General features: G+C 39.2%; 2 protein-coding genes across 2 annotated transcripts; one reads left to right on the forward strand and one right to left on the reverse strand.

Annotated features, from left to right (window-relative positions):
- The first annotated feature begins 1,529 nt into the window (after positions 1-1,529).
- Positions 1,530-4,505, forward strand: cav3 (caveolin 3). The gene is made up of 2 exons (XM_031757165.2): positions 1,530-2,048; positions 3,400-4,505. Exons 1-2 carry the CDS (start codon positions 1,932-1,934, stop codon positions 3,739-3,741), a joined length of 459 nt encoding a protein of 152 aa, XP_031613025.1. The 5' UTR covers positions 1,530-1,931; the 3' UTR covers positions 3,742-4,505.
- A 1,978-nt stretch (positions 4,506-6,483) lies between these two features.
- oxtr (oxytocin receptor) lies at positions 6,484-15,140 on the reverse strand. Its single transcript, XM_031757144.2, has 2 exons — positions 13,681-15,140; positions 6,484-7,872 (listed from the first exon to the last, which is right to left on the reverse strand). The coding sequence occupies exons 1-2, from the start codon at positions 14,606-14,608 to the stop codon at positions 7,619-7,621; spliced, it is 1,182 nt and encodes a 393-aa protein (XP_031613004.1). The 5' UTR covers positions 14,609-15,140; the 3' UTR covers positions 6,484-7,618.
- Between the last annotated feature and the right edge of the window lie 2,957 nt (positions 15,141-18,097).

An 18,097-nucleotide genomic window follows, 5' to 3' on the forward strand; every position in this document is an offset into this window, starting at 1 on the left:
TGATAGTCAAATACAGACCATCATCTGTATCAACTCAAATCTGCATATTCAAATAGAGACCTCTGATTGCTTTGGCACCCAATCACATCTGCATATTCCAATTTAGATACACCAATTAACCTGCCAAGCAAATTTTTGGACTGTAGAAGAAAGCTCAATTACCCATGCAGAACATGCAAAACTAACTATTGAACCAGCGTGCTACCCCTTGTGTTTGAGAAATTAAAACAAATCTGTAAATGTTGTGATTCACCTCATTTGTACAGCTTGTAGGATCAAACTTAATATTCGATTAAACAAAGTAAGAATTTATTGTTATTGTAAATTCATTTCATTATAAATCATATTTTGTATTTGTCTCAAGTTACACACCCAGCAGTGCTCATTGCAAAGGGAGCACCACCTGTGTGCGTAATATAACCTGAGTTAGTGATACCTACTCTACCCACGACATTCTATATGACTCTAAATATAGGCGTGAGAGCCCTGTGTGTCTGTGTACATTAAATGGAAGACAAGAGCCAGTGCAGTCTCAGCTAACTGCACTGACACCCATGGAGACAGAGGTATGCCCACCGTGACTCTCTGCAGAGCTATTTCTGTCCGTCTGCCTCAGCGCCAAGAATACACCCCTAATTGGCTTGGCACCCAATCACATGCACTCTGATCTCATTCCACCTCTCCCTCTTCATCTCCATCTCTACCAACGGGAAACTGGGACAAGGAATGCCGATCCTTGATCCACAGTCAAGCTTCCTGTACTTCTCTTACACGCAACTGTTTGAGATACATAGCAACATGGAGCTGCCGGTGCTGCTGGTGGTGCTAAGAGCCTTTGTAACAATTTTCATAACAGCAATCTCTGCGCTGCCTCCTATTCCCCACCTCCTTTTTTTTTTCAGCAATAGTGTATGAGTTTGTTTAGGGAATATACTGATATAGAAAGCTATGACTGATAGCAACAACTGCAGAGCTTAGGAAAGACTGAAGCCTGTTTTATTTTGGGGACTATTGAATTTTATGTATTCCCTGTCACTAAATCAGAAGTATATGAGAAGGCTAAAGACATGCATTTGTGTGGGCTCGTCATGCTCTGTACCACAACATATGGAAAGTAATGACTGAGTCACATTATTGTTATGATTACTATTATGAAAGTAAACATATTGATTAGAATATAAAAGCTAAATTCTTTTTGTTATTACTTTTCTGCCTCAGAGCTCCTCCAATGATGGAGCAGTATTTTCTTTAGTATTTGAGCACTCTGTTGTGTGTCCAAAGACTTCATATTTTTTAGTGAAACATTGGAAATTGCAAACATATTCAGCATGTAATGGCAAAACCGTCCCGACAAGCCCTCTAAAAGAATATAAAGTGCATCAAATTTATAATACAAATTCTAAGCTGAGAAAAAAAGCACATGGAGGATGAGTCTGAGTGTTAATGTGAACATTAATTAATTACATTACCATTACATTAATGGAACAGAGTGCTGTTATCCTTGATTGTTTACGTGCAAACACGTTAAAGTCAATCCTCTAAACTTAACTTCAGTCTTAAGACAGTGTGTACTAACTGCCTCACTTTCGAGTGGAAGTTGGGGCCTCTGTGCAAACCCGGCCCAGTCAGCCCAACAACCCTGTGTGAAATGTGACACAACCCTGGGTTCTCCTTTAAGACATTCCTTTTATGTCTGTGTGCATTACATTGTGTGCAAGTGTGTGAGTGTAAACTTTCTCTGTGCATGTGGGGTGGGGTGGGGGGTTAGGCCTCCATTTTTACCAGGGCGTCTGCAGCAGCTGTCCCCTGGCATGTCAGCGGGAGCGGCACAGTAGTGATACTGGGGTCAGAAGCGAACTCAGGCTGCTGCGCGCAGGTTGATTAAAGAAGGTTTATCTTCACTTTCTTCATCCAGGACCTGCAGCCCGACCATGGAGGATCAGTACCAGTACAACACTAATGAGGAGAAGTTTGTGAAGGACAGCCACACCAAAGAGATAGATCTAATTAACAGAGATCCCAAGCAGATCAATGACGACGTGGTGAAGGTTTGTGCAGCATGGACACAACACCCTGCCATTAAAAGCTTTAAGAATCTGTCACCGGCTCTTGCATGTATGGAAATGTGGATTTTTTTAAGTGGTTGCTGGGAAAAAAAGATGTGATAACATATGAGTGTAATGGCAAAAAAAAAATCCCTAAATAGACCAAGAGCTATTCCTGTTGCTTGTGCAGAACGCAAAGTTTATTTTAGGAAAGGGGCAGGACAGCCTGAAACTGATACACTGTGCCACGATTTGTTATTTAAGTTACTGTTTATACTGTGATTGTTGCCATGTTGTCACCACAATATCCTTTATGTAAGGACAGAATCCACCATACTTTTAGATTATATATTGTTTGACTAAAGGTAAACATTTAAACAATGAGGATTGTTGCCGTGTGTAGTGTGTAAGCTCATGAGTGCATGTCTGAATTTAGACTGATTTACAGGCTTTCTTTTGTCAGTTTTCAGAAAATTACACAACAGTAACTCATAATAACTGAAATATTTATCAAACTGTAAGGGCTATCCTTAATCCATTTACTCCTGTGTAGATGGTACTTTTATTGATGAGTTAGCACTTATAATTTAAATCCATAAAATCCTTCTTGCTAACACTTCAGATTCTTTGCTTTTTCATTAAACCAAAATGATTTATTATGATTCATGAAAACACTATCCCTCAATTAGTCACAGAATCCTCCGGAGGACTTGACAGCTTGCGTATGAACCACGTGCATGTTAGGTTTTTCTAAAATTACACTGCTTTTTGCTTTACATATGCCTCTAATAGTACTCTAATGCCTGAAATGGCCCAGACCATGCAGAAAAATATAGAACAGCAGTGCATTCATTCATTCATTTGTTCGTTCAAAGGATAATCTCACCCCGCTATCTCTGCGGGAAACAGCCTTTTTACTCCCAAATTGATCATAACCAATGTTCTGGAAGCAAAGAAAATGCTTTAGATGTGGACATGATCGCTTTCCATCACTGAGCCTGAGCTGAAAAAGCAACTTACCAAGACTGCACTTTAGAAAACTAAAAAACAAATTAGACCAATGTAAAGTAGCTCTCATGAATTTTACATGAGTTTATCTTTGGTTTGTGCTGCAATAAAGCTTTTAGAATTATTACGATGCTGCATTAAACACACTCCTCAGTTTTTCTCTGTTTGAAACACACAAAGTGCAACAAACAGTTATTTTCTCTGCATGCGCCAACACTGCAGCCTTCTGAGGCATATGAATACTAATTATTAAGCATGTCATTGCCATGTGTGTGACGCTTGCTCTAAAAGCATTGTGCTCTTGTGTATTGGTATTAATGAATGGCTTTTTAAAATGTCTCATTAGGTGGAGTTTGAGGATGTCATTGCAGAGCCTGATGGTACACACAGCCTGGATGGGGTGTGGAAGCTCAGCTACACCACTTTCACTGTGTCCAAATACTGGTGCTACCGCGTTTTGTCTGCTGTCTTTGGTATCCCTGTGGCCCTGCTCTGGGGCTTCCTGTTTGCCTGCATCTCCTTCTGCCACATCTGGGCTGTGGTGCCCTGCATCAAGAGCTGCCTGATTGAGTCGCAGTGCGTGAGCCGCATCTACTCCCTTTGCATCCAGACCTTCTGCGATCCCTTCTTTGAAGCCTTGGGCAAGATCTTCAGCAGTGTTCGCGTGGCACTGCGCAAAGAAGTCTAAGAACTCCTGCAGTAGTGTTTGTAGCGTGATCGGATGAAGCGTGGTATCTTTTTATACACCAGAAGACCAGACTTGGCATCTCGCTTGCTGCCTAATACTCTTCCTCCACCTTGACATGACATGCTGTTCCCCACCCTCCCAGTGTCTGACTCATCGATCTGAATCCTGACATGCCCACTGTGGATTTTGCCAACAGAAGTTCTGTGACAGCTGAAGCGGGCAGTGTGGTTCTCCGACAGCTCTGGCACTTCTGGAGAAAGGCCCTGTCTAGATACGACCACCCTCATTTATTATTTGTTACACAAAATGCTCGGACAATGACTACTGGTTCACTGCACATGAAACGAACTGCACGACACTGCTGTAACCTGAGGATGCTGCTGCTTTATTGAATTGCATTTGGCCATCTTAAAATTGATGCTGTATGATCCTGCATCTGGAATTGTTTCACTTGAATTAAATGAATGGATCTTATTGTTAATACTTTAACATGAGTGAAAGAATTTTGTTAAAGGAATTTATCTTTGTCTGATCCGGTTTCTTTGTGTATTCTGATGTAATTTCCCCCTAATTTCTGATTAGTGTACAAAACTTAATAGTTGTTTTGAAGACTTACAAATGCATACATGTTTCAAACAGACACTTCCTCTATTCAAAGTGTGATGAGATGAATAATAAACATGCTTATTTGTGTATTTCAGTCAATTCTAAACATATAAGTTGGAGTGAAGTAAAAATTCTTTGTGAGATCTGTGTTAATTTTTCACAGTGTGGTTCCTTTTGTATTTTTTTTTAGACCTGCAGTCTGAGAAGCCAAAACATTACAAAAATACCTTAAACTGGACAGAAAATCTCTTTGATGAGTATGTTGCACCAGAGTTTGAGTGCATTGTGTTCATTTTTCAAAACCTTCTGAGAGGCATCAGAAAATATCTGTGCACTAACATCTGTTTCACTGATACAGTCCTTCTGGAAGAGGTGACCTGTGAACTGTGACCCACCAGAGGTTGCTGTTGTGTATCTTTCATGTGCTTTTCTTTTGTGTCTGAGATCCACGATCAATAATTCATTGTCACCACACTCATTTCTTTAGCTATACATCAGTTTTGTATAGTCCATACCAGGCTCTAGGTAACACACAGTTAATACTGAGAAATAGCAGACTCTTCAAGACATTATCACAGTGTTTAATGCTAAGCCTTATGCAGTTATGCAATCACATTTTATTAAAACGAAACGGCTTTAATCGCTTTCATTTTACTAGAATGATGCTCTTAATTTTTCCAGACTTAATTAGGTTAAACTCTCATCACACATCACACATTTTAATAACCAAGACACACATTATAATCTCCCAGACTTTAGTGCTGTGATACAAAACATATTTTTACTGCAATATTCAACCTTTTTACTGATATTTAGAATTCTTACACTGGATTGTCAGGTTGAATCCACTGGAAAGCAGATTAAAAGGAAATGCAGGGTTTTATTTTCAAAAGGAAATTTTCAGTTTCAAGAGCACAAAATTAATTGCTGAATCACTGAAAAAAGGCAATTAGTGAGTAAAATATATGACTTATAATATAAATACTCATTTTTTAAATTATTCATTTACATATTTTATCTGCCTCTTTCGAAACATAAATTTAAAAAGAGAATCACACACGCTGATTGGCCTCCATATTTATTTTTAATTAATGTACCCATAAAGTACTTGTGAATGAAAAGTTGTTGATGTGGTCAATAACTGCTCATTTATAAGTAATTAAATAATAATGGTGCCATTAGTGGCCTTAAACATTAGCACAGTAACAAGGTTACAAAAGACTGAATCCATAAATATGTATACCTGTTTAATAGAAAGATTGGTCTTTGCATTAGGTACACCTTGCTAGTACATGTTGGACTGCCTTTTGCATTCAGAACTGCATCATTGGTTTGTGGCACAGTTTCAGCAAGGTGCTGAATCATTCCTCAGAGATTTTGCTCCACATTGACAAGATAGCATCACACAGCTGCTGCAGATTTGCTGGCTGCACATTCATGATGGAAATCTCTCATTCCACCATATCTCTAAAGTGCTCTATTGCACTGCGATTTGGTGACTGTGGAGGCCATTTGAGTACAGAGAACTCATTGTTATGGTCAAGAAACCAGTTTGAGATGAGTTGAACTTATGCCATGGTGCATTATCCTGCTGGAAGCAGTCACCAGCAGATGGATAACTGTGGTCATAAAGTGATGGTCAGCGGCAGAACTCGGATAATTGTGGCCTGTTGGTACCAAGGGGGGGGTAAGTGTGCCAACAAAATGACACCACAACCACCAGCCACTTATTCTGTTTCACTAAATATGCCACTCGTGGCACTCTTAATTTCCCAATAAGTTGGGATAAATAAAGTTATTTGAATCTGAATCTGTCACAATCAGTGTTTTTTTCCAATCTTCCATTGTGCAATTTTGGTGGGTGGGTGTGAACTGTAGCCTCAGTTTCCTGTTCTTGGAGTGGCACCCACAGTAGTATGATCTTCTTCTTCATCCTGATGCTCGGTTCCAACTCCACCAGGCCATCTTGATCAAATCCACATGCCTCAATACACCGAAATGCTGCCACGTGATTAATTGATTCAGTATTTGCATTAATGAGCATTTGAACAGGTGTACCTGAAAAAGTGGCCAGTAAGTGTATGATTGTTCAAGGTAAATATTAGCCTACTCAAATCCATCATTTTGACTCTTCATTATTAAATCTAAAGCTTGGCTCGATTGGTATAAGGCAGCTGAATAATAATGAAGCTCGCCTTTTACACATCTGAGGGATGTTGCTGTACTTTCAGTATTATTTATTCATATTTAATTATAATATTTATTGTATCATACAGTTTTGACTTTTCATTCCAGTCCCTTCTGGCTACCAGTATTGATAACCATTGTGCTGTAATTAACAAATCCAGACTGTCAACACGTCAGAGTTATTTAGTCACAGCTTATTTTATTTTCATGTCATGCAGCAACTGTTGCCTCCAGGTATCTCACAGAAACATGAGTCACTCATTAGTGACCAGGTCAGGTCTCAACCCTATACTGAACTTTGGGCCTAAACAGGATGTTCCCAGCTTGAATGTTATGCCAAGAATCTTTTTAGACTTTTTTCAGGAGGCAAAAGGAAAACTAATGAGCGTCAGCTGTGTTTAAATAATTCTATCATGAGTGTATTTTTGGTCGCTTTCATTCTTTATTTTTTTAATATGTTTTTTTGAAAATATTTACCGGTGACAGGCATTGCATCTCACATCTAACAAGAACTCAAGTAACGTTTTACATTTTTTACAGGTATGCAGTCCACTGAAAATGTGACAAAATGAACAATGTGCTGTGCAGTATTTACAACAGAAGAACAATTTCATCATAACACAACATGACAAGTAGGATCCATAAGCTCTGCTGGTGACACTAACTGAACCAATGCTGTGGCTGACGGTGCTTAAAAGCTTTTTAAATACTGTATTTTTTCTGCATTGCAAACATATACTGTACATCTAAAATGAAAAGTGTAAGAAGAAAATACAAAAAATAAAAAATAAATCAGCTGAAGATACAGCTTAGTCTGTGATTATCTCTCTGTGTGTTTTAAAGAACAACACTTTACCCCCTAGGAATACTCGGCTGAAGATTTTCTTTTATCACAATCCCTTTTCCACTTCACTCTGATATAAAATAGAAAAAAAATTAAGACTTTTGTTGTCTTCCCACTTCTAAACGGCAAGCCTCAGTGAGGAGGCATTAAAGAAATCAAACTGCTGGATATTTTATGGTCGACAGCACGTAGTGAAAGGCTGAGGGCACAGTGTGAGGAGGGGAATGGAGGGCCCGGGGCTTATGTGGTAGAAGTCTGTGTGATGCTCCTCTGACTGCTAGTGCTCTTAATGGCAAAGGTTGAAGAGTTGCTCTTGTGACTGGAGTTAAAGTCACGCTCACAGTGGCACTGGGATGACTTGAGGTAGCGGGTGGAACAGCAAAGAAGGTTCTGCCTAAGATCCTGGAACAGATGCCCGGCGAAGCACATATAGATCCAGGGGTTGCAGCAGCTGTTGAGGCTGGCCAGCAGCATGGAGATAATGAAGGGCATGGCTGCGTGTGGGGAGAGAGAAAAGTTACTGTGGTGTGATAACAAAGATGAAAGATTTATGCCAAGTCTGGACTGAAAGGCAGCTTGTTTACTCTGTGAAATTTTGTATTCTAGCAAATAAGATGCTGTTGACTGGCTGACAGTGCGGTACAGCTGTCTTTATCCCAGTAGAGTTTTTTCACAGTGGATATTTTCATGACTCACAAAAAGTCTATGAGGTACCGTGTTACACTGATATTGACCATAATTGTGATTTTAAAAAAAAGATATCATGTTCAATTCTATTCAATTCTTTTTATAGTGTGACAATTCACAAAAACAATCACTACAAGGCACTTTATATCGTATGGTAAAGACCCTGCAATAATAGAGAAAAAAGGCCAACAATCAGACACTATGAGCAAGTACTTGGCAACAGTGGGAAGGAAAAACTCCCTTTCAACAGGAAGAAATCTCCAACAGAAGCAGGCTCAGGGGGCACAGTCAGCTGGAGGTGAGGATGTGTTGATAATATTGAAATATCTGCAATTTTTCTTTTTGAAATCTTTTGTACATTTTTCCTTCATATCATCATATTATGACTTTAATTCATTTGCTAAAACAAACAAACAAACAAACAGACAAACAAACTGAAAGATCTTTTTTTTATAATAAAGTTAATGATGGGGTAAAAAAATTGATATGCTGACAGCCACAGATTAAACCAACATGCAGTCATCTGTAATATTTGCTTGGTTTCCTTTAAAAATGTTGACTATTTTTTTTACCCAAGCAGTGTAGTTTAGGGGAAACAGCAGTCGGTCAGCCCGTCTCTTTGATCCCAGCAGTGCTAAAATAACATATCTTGAAGATAAATATTAATAATTTTGTACTCTCACAAAGTCCTAAAGTTGATATTTTTGATATTGACCAAACACACACATAAATAGCAAGATATCAGTAAGTGGAGGTTCAGTCTAGCCAGTGTAAAGATTTGCTTTCGCCTCCACTTTCCAGCACATGTGAACATGTAGCATAATAAAATGAGCAGGGTGGAGGCACGTGAACATTTCTATATATCAGCTTTAATGTCTCAAGCTGCCACTGCTTTAGCTTTACAGAAGGTAGCCTGGTTGTGTACTCATTGTTTCCTCTTACCAGTCTGGCATTTTCATTGCAATCTCAGTCATCATTAAACGCCACACGGTGACTCGAGCAGTGCTTGGTACCTGAAATAAAATTGCTTGTGCCGACACATTTAAGGTATTCCTGAAAATGCATTCCTGCTGAAAACAGCTCCCGTTTCAGGATGCTGGCAGAGCAAGAAGGGGGAATATACAACACAAAGAATTAAAATGGTGAATTATTTAAAGAAGAAAAGTGTTGCCTGATGACGTTCTGAAACAAAGGGAATTCCTGCAAAGAGGAACAGTTAGAATGAGAGAAGTGAAAATGGCTCCCCTGCAGTGTCATTATGATTCCTTACACTAAGTAACCTGCAGAAGCGTGCAAAATGAAGTTTACACCTTTCAAATGACATTTAACAAATGAGTCTGGAATATATATATAATTACTTTGCACCCTGTATTTAACCTAATCTCACTGATTGCTGATCTTTCCTTCAGTGTGTTTATGCTCCTCCCGTTTTCATGTTGTCTTTAATGACAATTCCTAAGCTTGAAAGAAAGAAAGAAAAAAATCAATGTAAAGGGTCTTTGGAAGGGCGTGAAAGTCACATGTATGATTAAATGAGTTGACTGATAGCCATTAAGGGTTGGATTTATGACTCAAACTCCTTTTAGAGGGTCATGGATGCTACGATTTGAGCAATAGTGTGTGAAACAGACAGAGCAGAAGATCAGCTTGCAGTTTTCAGACATTTATTATCAGAGCAGTGAGAGCACGGCCTGCACTGATGCTGAATAATATCAGGAACTACTACAAAAAAAGGCTTTAATAAATTAGCTTCTGGTGTCTTTCACAAGGAAATGATAAATCACTCAGCAAATGAAAAGAATAAGAGACATCATCTCCTGGGTGGTACATCTGTCTGGCTGCCACAACTGATAATAGCCGGCACATAAGACTTCTCAGCAATTCACTACTGAGACGACCTAATACTGAGTCTTTTTTCCTGTGGGCAAACAAACATCTCAGTAATCTCATTTTGATTATTACAATATGTGATATTTATGAGTAAATTGCATTTTTTCCCTTCACATCTCGTAAAGACAATATACAGGAAATGACCTTTAAAAAGTGTAACACTTGGAGATTGAACAATGGGGCTTTGTGTTCCTCAAGCACTTAATGCTGATCAATAGTATATAGAGTGTGAGCCGGTGTCTGAGGCCAGCAGGCTCAGTGGGGAGATGTTTGTGTTAAATTTTCTTTCGGGGTTTTTTTTTTTTTTGGGTGGGGTGATTCTGCGAGTGTCTGACTCAGGCTTTAACCTTCTTCCGTTTTTGTCCTCTACATAATGAAATCTGTCTGGTTGTTAAATGTGAAATCACAGATGCTGCTGATGTCCTTCTAACAAACCTGAGAGGAATGGGACATTTTAGTATCCTATGACATTTCCAGAAATAGCTTTGATAAGCCTAACAGGTGCTAAAAATGGTCAAATTCTCATCTGTGAAAGGTCCCGTCTCCTTAACATGAATAGTATAATAACGCTGACATCTCAGTAGTTTGGGAGGAATTTGGATTAAGACTGACTAACTTTGGGGAGATATTCATACACTAAATGTGTGTATGCTGCACAACCATAGACAGTATACAAATGCTTTGTTCAAATGACAGCAAGGGAATACTTTGGTTTCTTTGCAAACTAAGCTCCAGAAGATGGATATCACTGTGCTGTCTGCACTGGAGCTGCTTTCCTTAACTTAGTCTAAGGAGCTTGGAAAGAAAAGCGACTGGATTTTGTCAAGTTTCTTGAAGACATTTCACCTCTCATCTGAGAAGCTTCTTCAGTTATAAGACCAAATGGTGGAGAGTCCTAAATTTTAAGCCCTAGTTGGAGTTGTTCCTTAATAAGACATCCCCTCTGTTCAAAGGTAGTCGTTCACAGGCGACATAGATGGCTTCTTTTACTCCTCTTTCAAACCATCTGTCTTCTCTGTCCAAAATGTGAACAATGGCATCCTTGAAAGAGTGACCTTTGTCCTTTAGATGCAGATGTACAGCTGAGTCTTGTCCTGTTGAGGTGGCTCTTCTATGTCGTGCCATGCATTTATGGAGAGGCTGTTTGGTTTCTCCAATGTAGAGGTCTGAGCACTCCACGCTGCACTGCACAGCATACACTACGTTGTCTAGCTTGTTTGGGAGTTTTGTCCTTGGGATGAACCAGTTTTTTTTGAGTGTGTGGCTGGGTCTGAAGTGCACTGGGATGCTGTGTTCGGAGAAGATTCTCCTGAGTTTCTCTTGATAAACCTGCTTCATAAGGCATCTTAAGGGACACTCCCACTAGGGCTTAAATACCTGGGACTCTCCACAATTTGGTCTTAGAACTGAAGAAGCTTCTCAAGTGAGAAGTGAAACATCTACAAGAAACTTAAAGTAGTCAAGTTGCTTTTCTTTTCCAGATCCTAAGATTACCATGATCTGGATGACCGTCAGATCATTATGCTTAGCATAATGACTGGAAAAAACAGGAAACAGCTTGCCTGGCTCTATCCACCTGTAGCCAAGACTGTTAAAACTTTTTATTAATAATTTTTATCTAATTAATTGAATATGTGAAAATGAAAATCTGAAAGGAATACATTTAAATTAGTTGTTTAACCAGTATGTCAAAATCTTTCCTGGCCTTTAAGTATAGAAGGAATGCCAGGCAGTTACTGGCAAAGCCTGAATTTTTTTTGGACAAAGCAGGGTAGCTGTTTCTCTCTGAATCTCCCCATTTTCTAAATTGTATATCTCTTAAAATTAGAAGAAAAATATGCAACAGTTGTTTATTCCCATGAGCAGTGATTCAGTTTTATTGTATGATCCTTACTAATCATCCAGTGTAATACAAAGCACAATCTGTCATCTACTTGTATCCCAACCAAATATTAGATTAAAGAAATTAATGACTATTCCATTTGAAAACTGACAACCATTTGCTGATTCTTTTTAAAACATATATTAAATTAACTGATTTTTCCTGTTGTTTCTTAAGCAGTCTGGGTTAACTTAAAAAAAAATTATTATGACTCTAATGAAAAGTTTATCTGCACACGCACACATGGATGGCATTCCTGTCTGCCTTTTGTGCATAAACACTGGCGTGTGTCACTGCCAGTTCTGCCCTTTCTGAGTGCTGTTCACTTTCAATCATCAACCTCCTGCCTGCACTGATGGAGCCTTCTGCAAAAGAAAATAAATGAATCACTTCATTTTCCATTCACAGGATAAAGCACTCTTTTCTCGCTTCTCTAACGCTGACTACGGCGCCCTTACACCAATTAGCCTTTTTCAGCAAACTATCGAGCAATAAGCCTCTTATTTTAAAACTTAAGTGTAAGTGTACACATCTGGTGTGAACAATGGAGCTTAAGGAAGTTCCGGTCAGCCGAACCCTTTAATGCAAACCCACAGAAGCAGAAGAACACCAGAGAATGTTTCCCCTTTGCTCAGGGGGGCATCGTGACAGTTTCTTTCATCTTATTGTGCTGTGTGGAAAAGACACATTTTTCATGGTCACTGAAGAACACATGATTTAGTGACAAACAAAAGTTTTGCAATGCCCTTTGACTGTTTATTTTTATTCACAATGAGATGCGAGCACATTATGTTGCAACTCTCTCGGATTAATGGCTGAAATTTAATTTTCTTAATCGCCAGGGTGATAAATATGGGCTTTTAATCTTTTCTGCTTAATGAATGTCGCTCAAATGTGCAAGTGTATTGTGGCTCGTTAAAGCTTATGATGTTGAGTGGGTGTGGCCACAGTCCCGCAGATCCATACACACTGAGACCAAATACAGTAGATGGCTGTTTAGTGGCCATTGTGGCTAAATGTCAGTGGACCCCACAGGCGCAAATGAAAGCTGCTGAGCGCGTGGTGGCGCACACTAATTTGGTTAATGATTAGCCGTCACTCAGTCTCTGCAGTGCAGGGAGGCTCAAAAGAAACTTGAAAAATCCTGCTTTGCCCTTTAAAAATCCCAACAATAATGTTTCTAACCGCAAAAATGTGTATCATGAGATGAGAAAAACATTACTGAAAACAGTTAAATGAATTCACTGGTTTCCTGCCTATGTGCCAGTCACAGGATAGCAATACACATTCAAACCTTTTAATTACGTACTCACAGGTGTATCATATGATATATTTTGTTAAAATCACGTGAATATCTCACATTGGCTTTGCGCTTCCAAACGTTTATGTGAAACAAATGAAGCTCTTTCCTCGTTTTGTTTTGTTTGCGTTTGTTTCACCGTAAAACCTCCTATACCGAGATCGTAAATTCTCACCTCTACCCAATCTTTACCCCACCCTGTACAGTTTGCCGTTCTAGTAAAAACAGAACCAGGTTTTCTTTGAGTCTTTATAAAACGTAAGACACGAAGCACCCGAGTACGCACGGCTTAAATTGGGTTTTCTTTGTCAGTCTGTTTCAACTAACTCGCGCTCTGGTGCACAAAGAAACGAGGACCAGATTAAAAATAAATAAATAAATAAAAATCTTTAATTTTCCTTTGTAAATACTGTGTGAATGGTGCGTAAAGGAGTGATGGGAATAGCATGTTTTAAATTAATGTAACTGCGTAAGGACGCGTGGAGCACGATTTGCGCACTGGCGCGCACTTGGCATATTATGAAACTTAAACATTGATCCTACCCTCACGGGGGGCTGCTGGATCCCACGCAGACCACATCTGAACTGAGAAAAAGGGGGTCCAGCAGACGATGTAAGCCACCACGATCACAAAAGTCATCTTCACTGTCGTGATCTTCGCCTTGGAGATGAGCTTTACGCTGCTTACACGGGCCAATGTGTTGCTTTTGGTGGTTTTAGGCGTCAAGTTTATGCACTGCTCCCGTCTGGTTTTCAGTTTAAAGTTTTGCCATATTTTAAAGCTTATCAACCCATAACAAATGCTCAGTATGGCCACTGGAATTATGTATATGGTAAGGCTGATCCATGTGATGTAAGCTTTGGCTCCCCAAGGTTTCACGAAGTCGCCCCAGCAGTCATACACCCCTGATCCGGCCGAGCCAACCTCCCTCAGGGAAAAGATGAACATCTGCGGGATACTGAAGAGCAGACTCAGGATCCAGGAAAATATGACATATAAACGGTCTTTTCTCCTGTGCAAAGAACGGAGGGGCTGACAAATTGCCAAACACCTGTCTATAGACATCAAAACTAACATATAAGTGGAGGCGAACATCCCAACGACCTGCAGGTATTTCACCAACCGGCACAAGATGTCTGGTCCATAGAACCGAAATGTAATGTCCCAGATAAGTTGAGGGAGAACTTGAAATATCGCCACAACCAGATCGGCGATGCTCAGGTGTTTCATAAAATAATACATACGAGACTGGCTGTGTTTGGTTGTGTGGATAGCCAACAGGACGCACAGGTTACCCGCGAGTGCCAGAAAGAGGACCAAGGCGAGCACAGTCACCTCCACCCTCGCCACTTCTTCATTCCGCTTCAAGGGGTTTGTCTGATTCAAGCCACCGGTTCCGTTAATGAGACTCGAGTTCCTCCAAGATTCATTGAACTGCCAAATGTCACTTTCATTTGAAATACTTTCCATTGCTGCAGTCTCGTCCTCCGCAGATGCGTCAGGGTTGTGCAGTCATGCAATAGCTGAAAGAGTCACCTGGAGGGTCTTTAAGTCTTCCGTGCGTCCTCACCAGTGGCAAGACATAACCCTGCTCAAAAATGTTTCCTTAATAGTAAAGGAAGGAATTCGTTCTTTGAATCTCAATCACCCATACCTTTTCCCCTCTGAAAGCAGGATGTGAGTGTGAGAGGGAAGCAATTGTTTCCACTTATCTAAATCATATAGAACAGTTCACAAAAAGTCCACTGAGAAAGAAACGTTAGCGGAAGAAGGGAACAGTAGCGACCAACAACAGGATCTAAAATATAAGGATAGAGCAGTATCTCACTGGTCAAGGTAACATCCCAAAACAAAAATCATTCTTTCTCAATTAAGAGGCTCTGGTCTTGAAAATATACATTCATCTGTTTTCAAAATCAAGATTAAGGCTTGCAAATTAAAATGTTACAGTGAGGGGTGAAAAGCTATAGAAATGGAAAGCTCCACCATGATCTGTGGTAAGAATCCGAATGACCGGCACTACAGCATAAGCCCCTATTATAAGATCCCCAGTTCAGTAAAAACAGACAACAGCCTTACTCATCACCAACACTAGGTGGCTATATGCACTATTCAGTAGTAACGTCGATGGTGTTTGCAGCTCCGAGTACCAACTCTCCTCCAGATCTGCAATAAATCACGGAGCTCATTTTATAACCAACCAGCCTCATTTATGAAGATTGTTCGTTGTCAGATTTAATATCAAGAAAGCTATGAAGAAAACACTAGCTCCAAACTGAAGTCTGATATAGAAGATATATTGAGCTGTTTTCATATTTTGAAACCACCTGAGCAGTCAGAGTGAAATATGTTTTTACTCTGCTGGAGACCTGAAGGGATCCTGACGTCAAGACACCCAGAGTCAAATTTTGGAACAGCTAGATAAGTAAACATGTTTTTAATAAACACAAGCTCATTCATAAATCCCAAACAAATCACAGGCTAAATGTGAGTGCAGGCAAATACAGGTGAATAACTTTGTGCCATAAAACACATTTGTATAACTTAAAATCAGAAACGTGTTGATTGTATGTATGAAATGACATTTAAAAAAGAAAAAGAAAGCAGTTCATTTTTATAAGGCACGCCATAAATGGTAATGGATTCAATCTTGTGACATCATCTTCGCCCTTTGAAGCTGATCTGGCTATGAATGGGAGGAAGTGCTGGCTGGCATATGAAATGTCTGAAGCACAAGCTTTTTAGGAGAGGCACTGAGACCTGACAAAGAGCTATTCTTAAAGGCACCTTGGTGCTCTCAGCATATGCTTTTTATTGGCTGAATCAAAAGGCATCTTAGACCAGATGCATGACTCGGCTGCTTTAAGTTTTGGAAACGTTTTCCTGATTTTCTAAGGGTCCCTTTAAACTGTCCAGCATGACAAGAATAACACTGGTTTTGCTTATGTGACAGCTCCGTCTTGATGCAAGAAAAATGTTTGGTTTTTTTTACTTTTATTCTCCTTTTTATACTTTGTGTTGTGCTGATGCTAATCAGCTTTATATATATATATATATATATATATATATGTATGTATGTATGTATATAATAGAGAAAGACAGAATGATGACCTCGCACACATGGGGAGAAGACATTTGCCTTTGAAATGTTAATATCCATGTGTTACATTGGCGTGATTCCTCTGAACATATACTTCTTTTTTCTTCCTACATGTGCTGCCAAGAGCAGCACTGCACTGGGATTTAGGGACTCAAATGACAATGGTGATTAATACTACTTAAGCGTGAAGGATGTTGCGCAAGTCCTACACCAACATGAAAACTGTTATAGATTAATTTGGAGAGTTAGTGCAGAAATGACAGAACAAAACGAAGAAAAAAAAAACACAGAAGAAGGCTTTGTGCTAAATATCATGTGAAATACTAAATAATGTGTGCCAATCTCTGAGTGATAGAGAAATAATATACACCATTAACCATGTGAAACCGACAGAGTGTAGATGATTACACTTAATGAGTCCTGAGGTTTGCTTTTTTCATGACCACATTTAAAAAAAAAAACATATGAAAATGCTCTTTTATGTGATTTATTTGACAGAGTTTAATGAAAAATAGGATTTGTCTGCTACTGCACGCTGTTTACATTTCCAACAACACACCCTTGAAAGCCTTGTGGGAAAATATATCTATGCCACAGGGTCCTTCCCACTTTTGTGGCTTTGGGTTTGGAAAAAGGCAGAGGCACCCTGGAGTTTGAAAGCAGTTACGTAAGAAAAAAAAGAAGATGGCTTAGCAGCGACTGTAAATTAAGAAGACAAAGAAGAAAAGAAGGGTAACAAGGAATTGAATCTACTGTGCAATCTGCAGCGAAAATATTTAATGCGGTTGTTAACTAGATCTCTGGTGAGACGCGTAGAGTGAGTCAGCAGGTAATGAAACAGGGGAGGTCTGAAAATAACAGAATAGCAAGAGAAATTGTCCCAATATAGCAGAAGTGAAAATGGAAAAGTTTAGTACATTCAGTACGTCACGATCTGCAGCTCTGCAGAAAGTTTGATGAGTGCTAAAACGTTTCATGGAAGAAAATGTGGAATAAAGTGAGAAATGCTTGCAAAATGGTTCTGAAAATGAAAATGAAAAGCACATCCCCAGTCCATCAGGGCTGCGAAGCTTTAAGGGGGGGTTTGTCAGAGGCTGTGTCTCGATGCTATCTGACAACAGAGAAAGGCTGAAGCCACACTGCCAAGTCTGGGCCTTATAAGTGAGTTACCAAAAAGGCAGACAATGTAAAATATATCTGTGCAAACAGACATATGTAGAGGAGTAATCTTAGCTTTAGGGATGTGTTAAATAAATCCAGTACACCCAAGTTATTCTATTTAAAAGCCTTTACCTCTAATTGCCATAGTAATAATGACAAATGCAGATTTTAACCCCTTAACAACTAGTGTATCATATTTCAAACATGAGTATTTGAGTCTTCTACATCACCACTGTGGACCTTAAAACCTAAATAATTTGCTAAATATATCATTTTAAACCAATAAATTGGAAAAAAGGAACAAAAAAAAGGATGTCGCAAATATGATGCAAATTAAAACTCATATATACAAAATGATATTTAATTCATTAAAAAAACACCAGAAGATTCAATAAACACTCCATTTTCAGCAAACAGGGACAAAATAAATAAGATAAAATACATTTCTGTGTTATGTTTCTGTCTGCAGGTAGAGGTGCTCATTGTGAGAACAGATTGGTCCTCATCAGGATGCATTAACAAAAACATGTTCTGGCTAATGTATATTGAAGCAACTGTGGTGTAGCATGAAAAAATAAAACCCTGCAAGTCGTAAAGCGAGCCAACCTTACTGTACACCTTTGTCTTTGCAGAATAACTGTTATAACAAATTATCACTGCTGATCTCATACACAATATTCCAATTTTCTATTATGCAT

This window comes from Oreochromis aureus, linkage group 5 (genome assembly GCF_013358895.1).
Source record: "Oreochromis aureus strain Israel breed Guangdong linkage group 5, ZZ_aureus, whole genome shotgun sequence".
Lineage (NCBI taxonomy): Eukaryota > Metazoa > Chordata > Actinopteri > Cichliformes > Cichlidae > Oreochromis > Oreochromis aureus.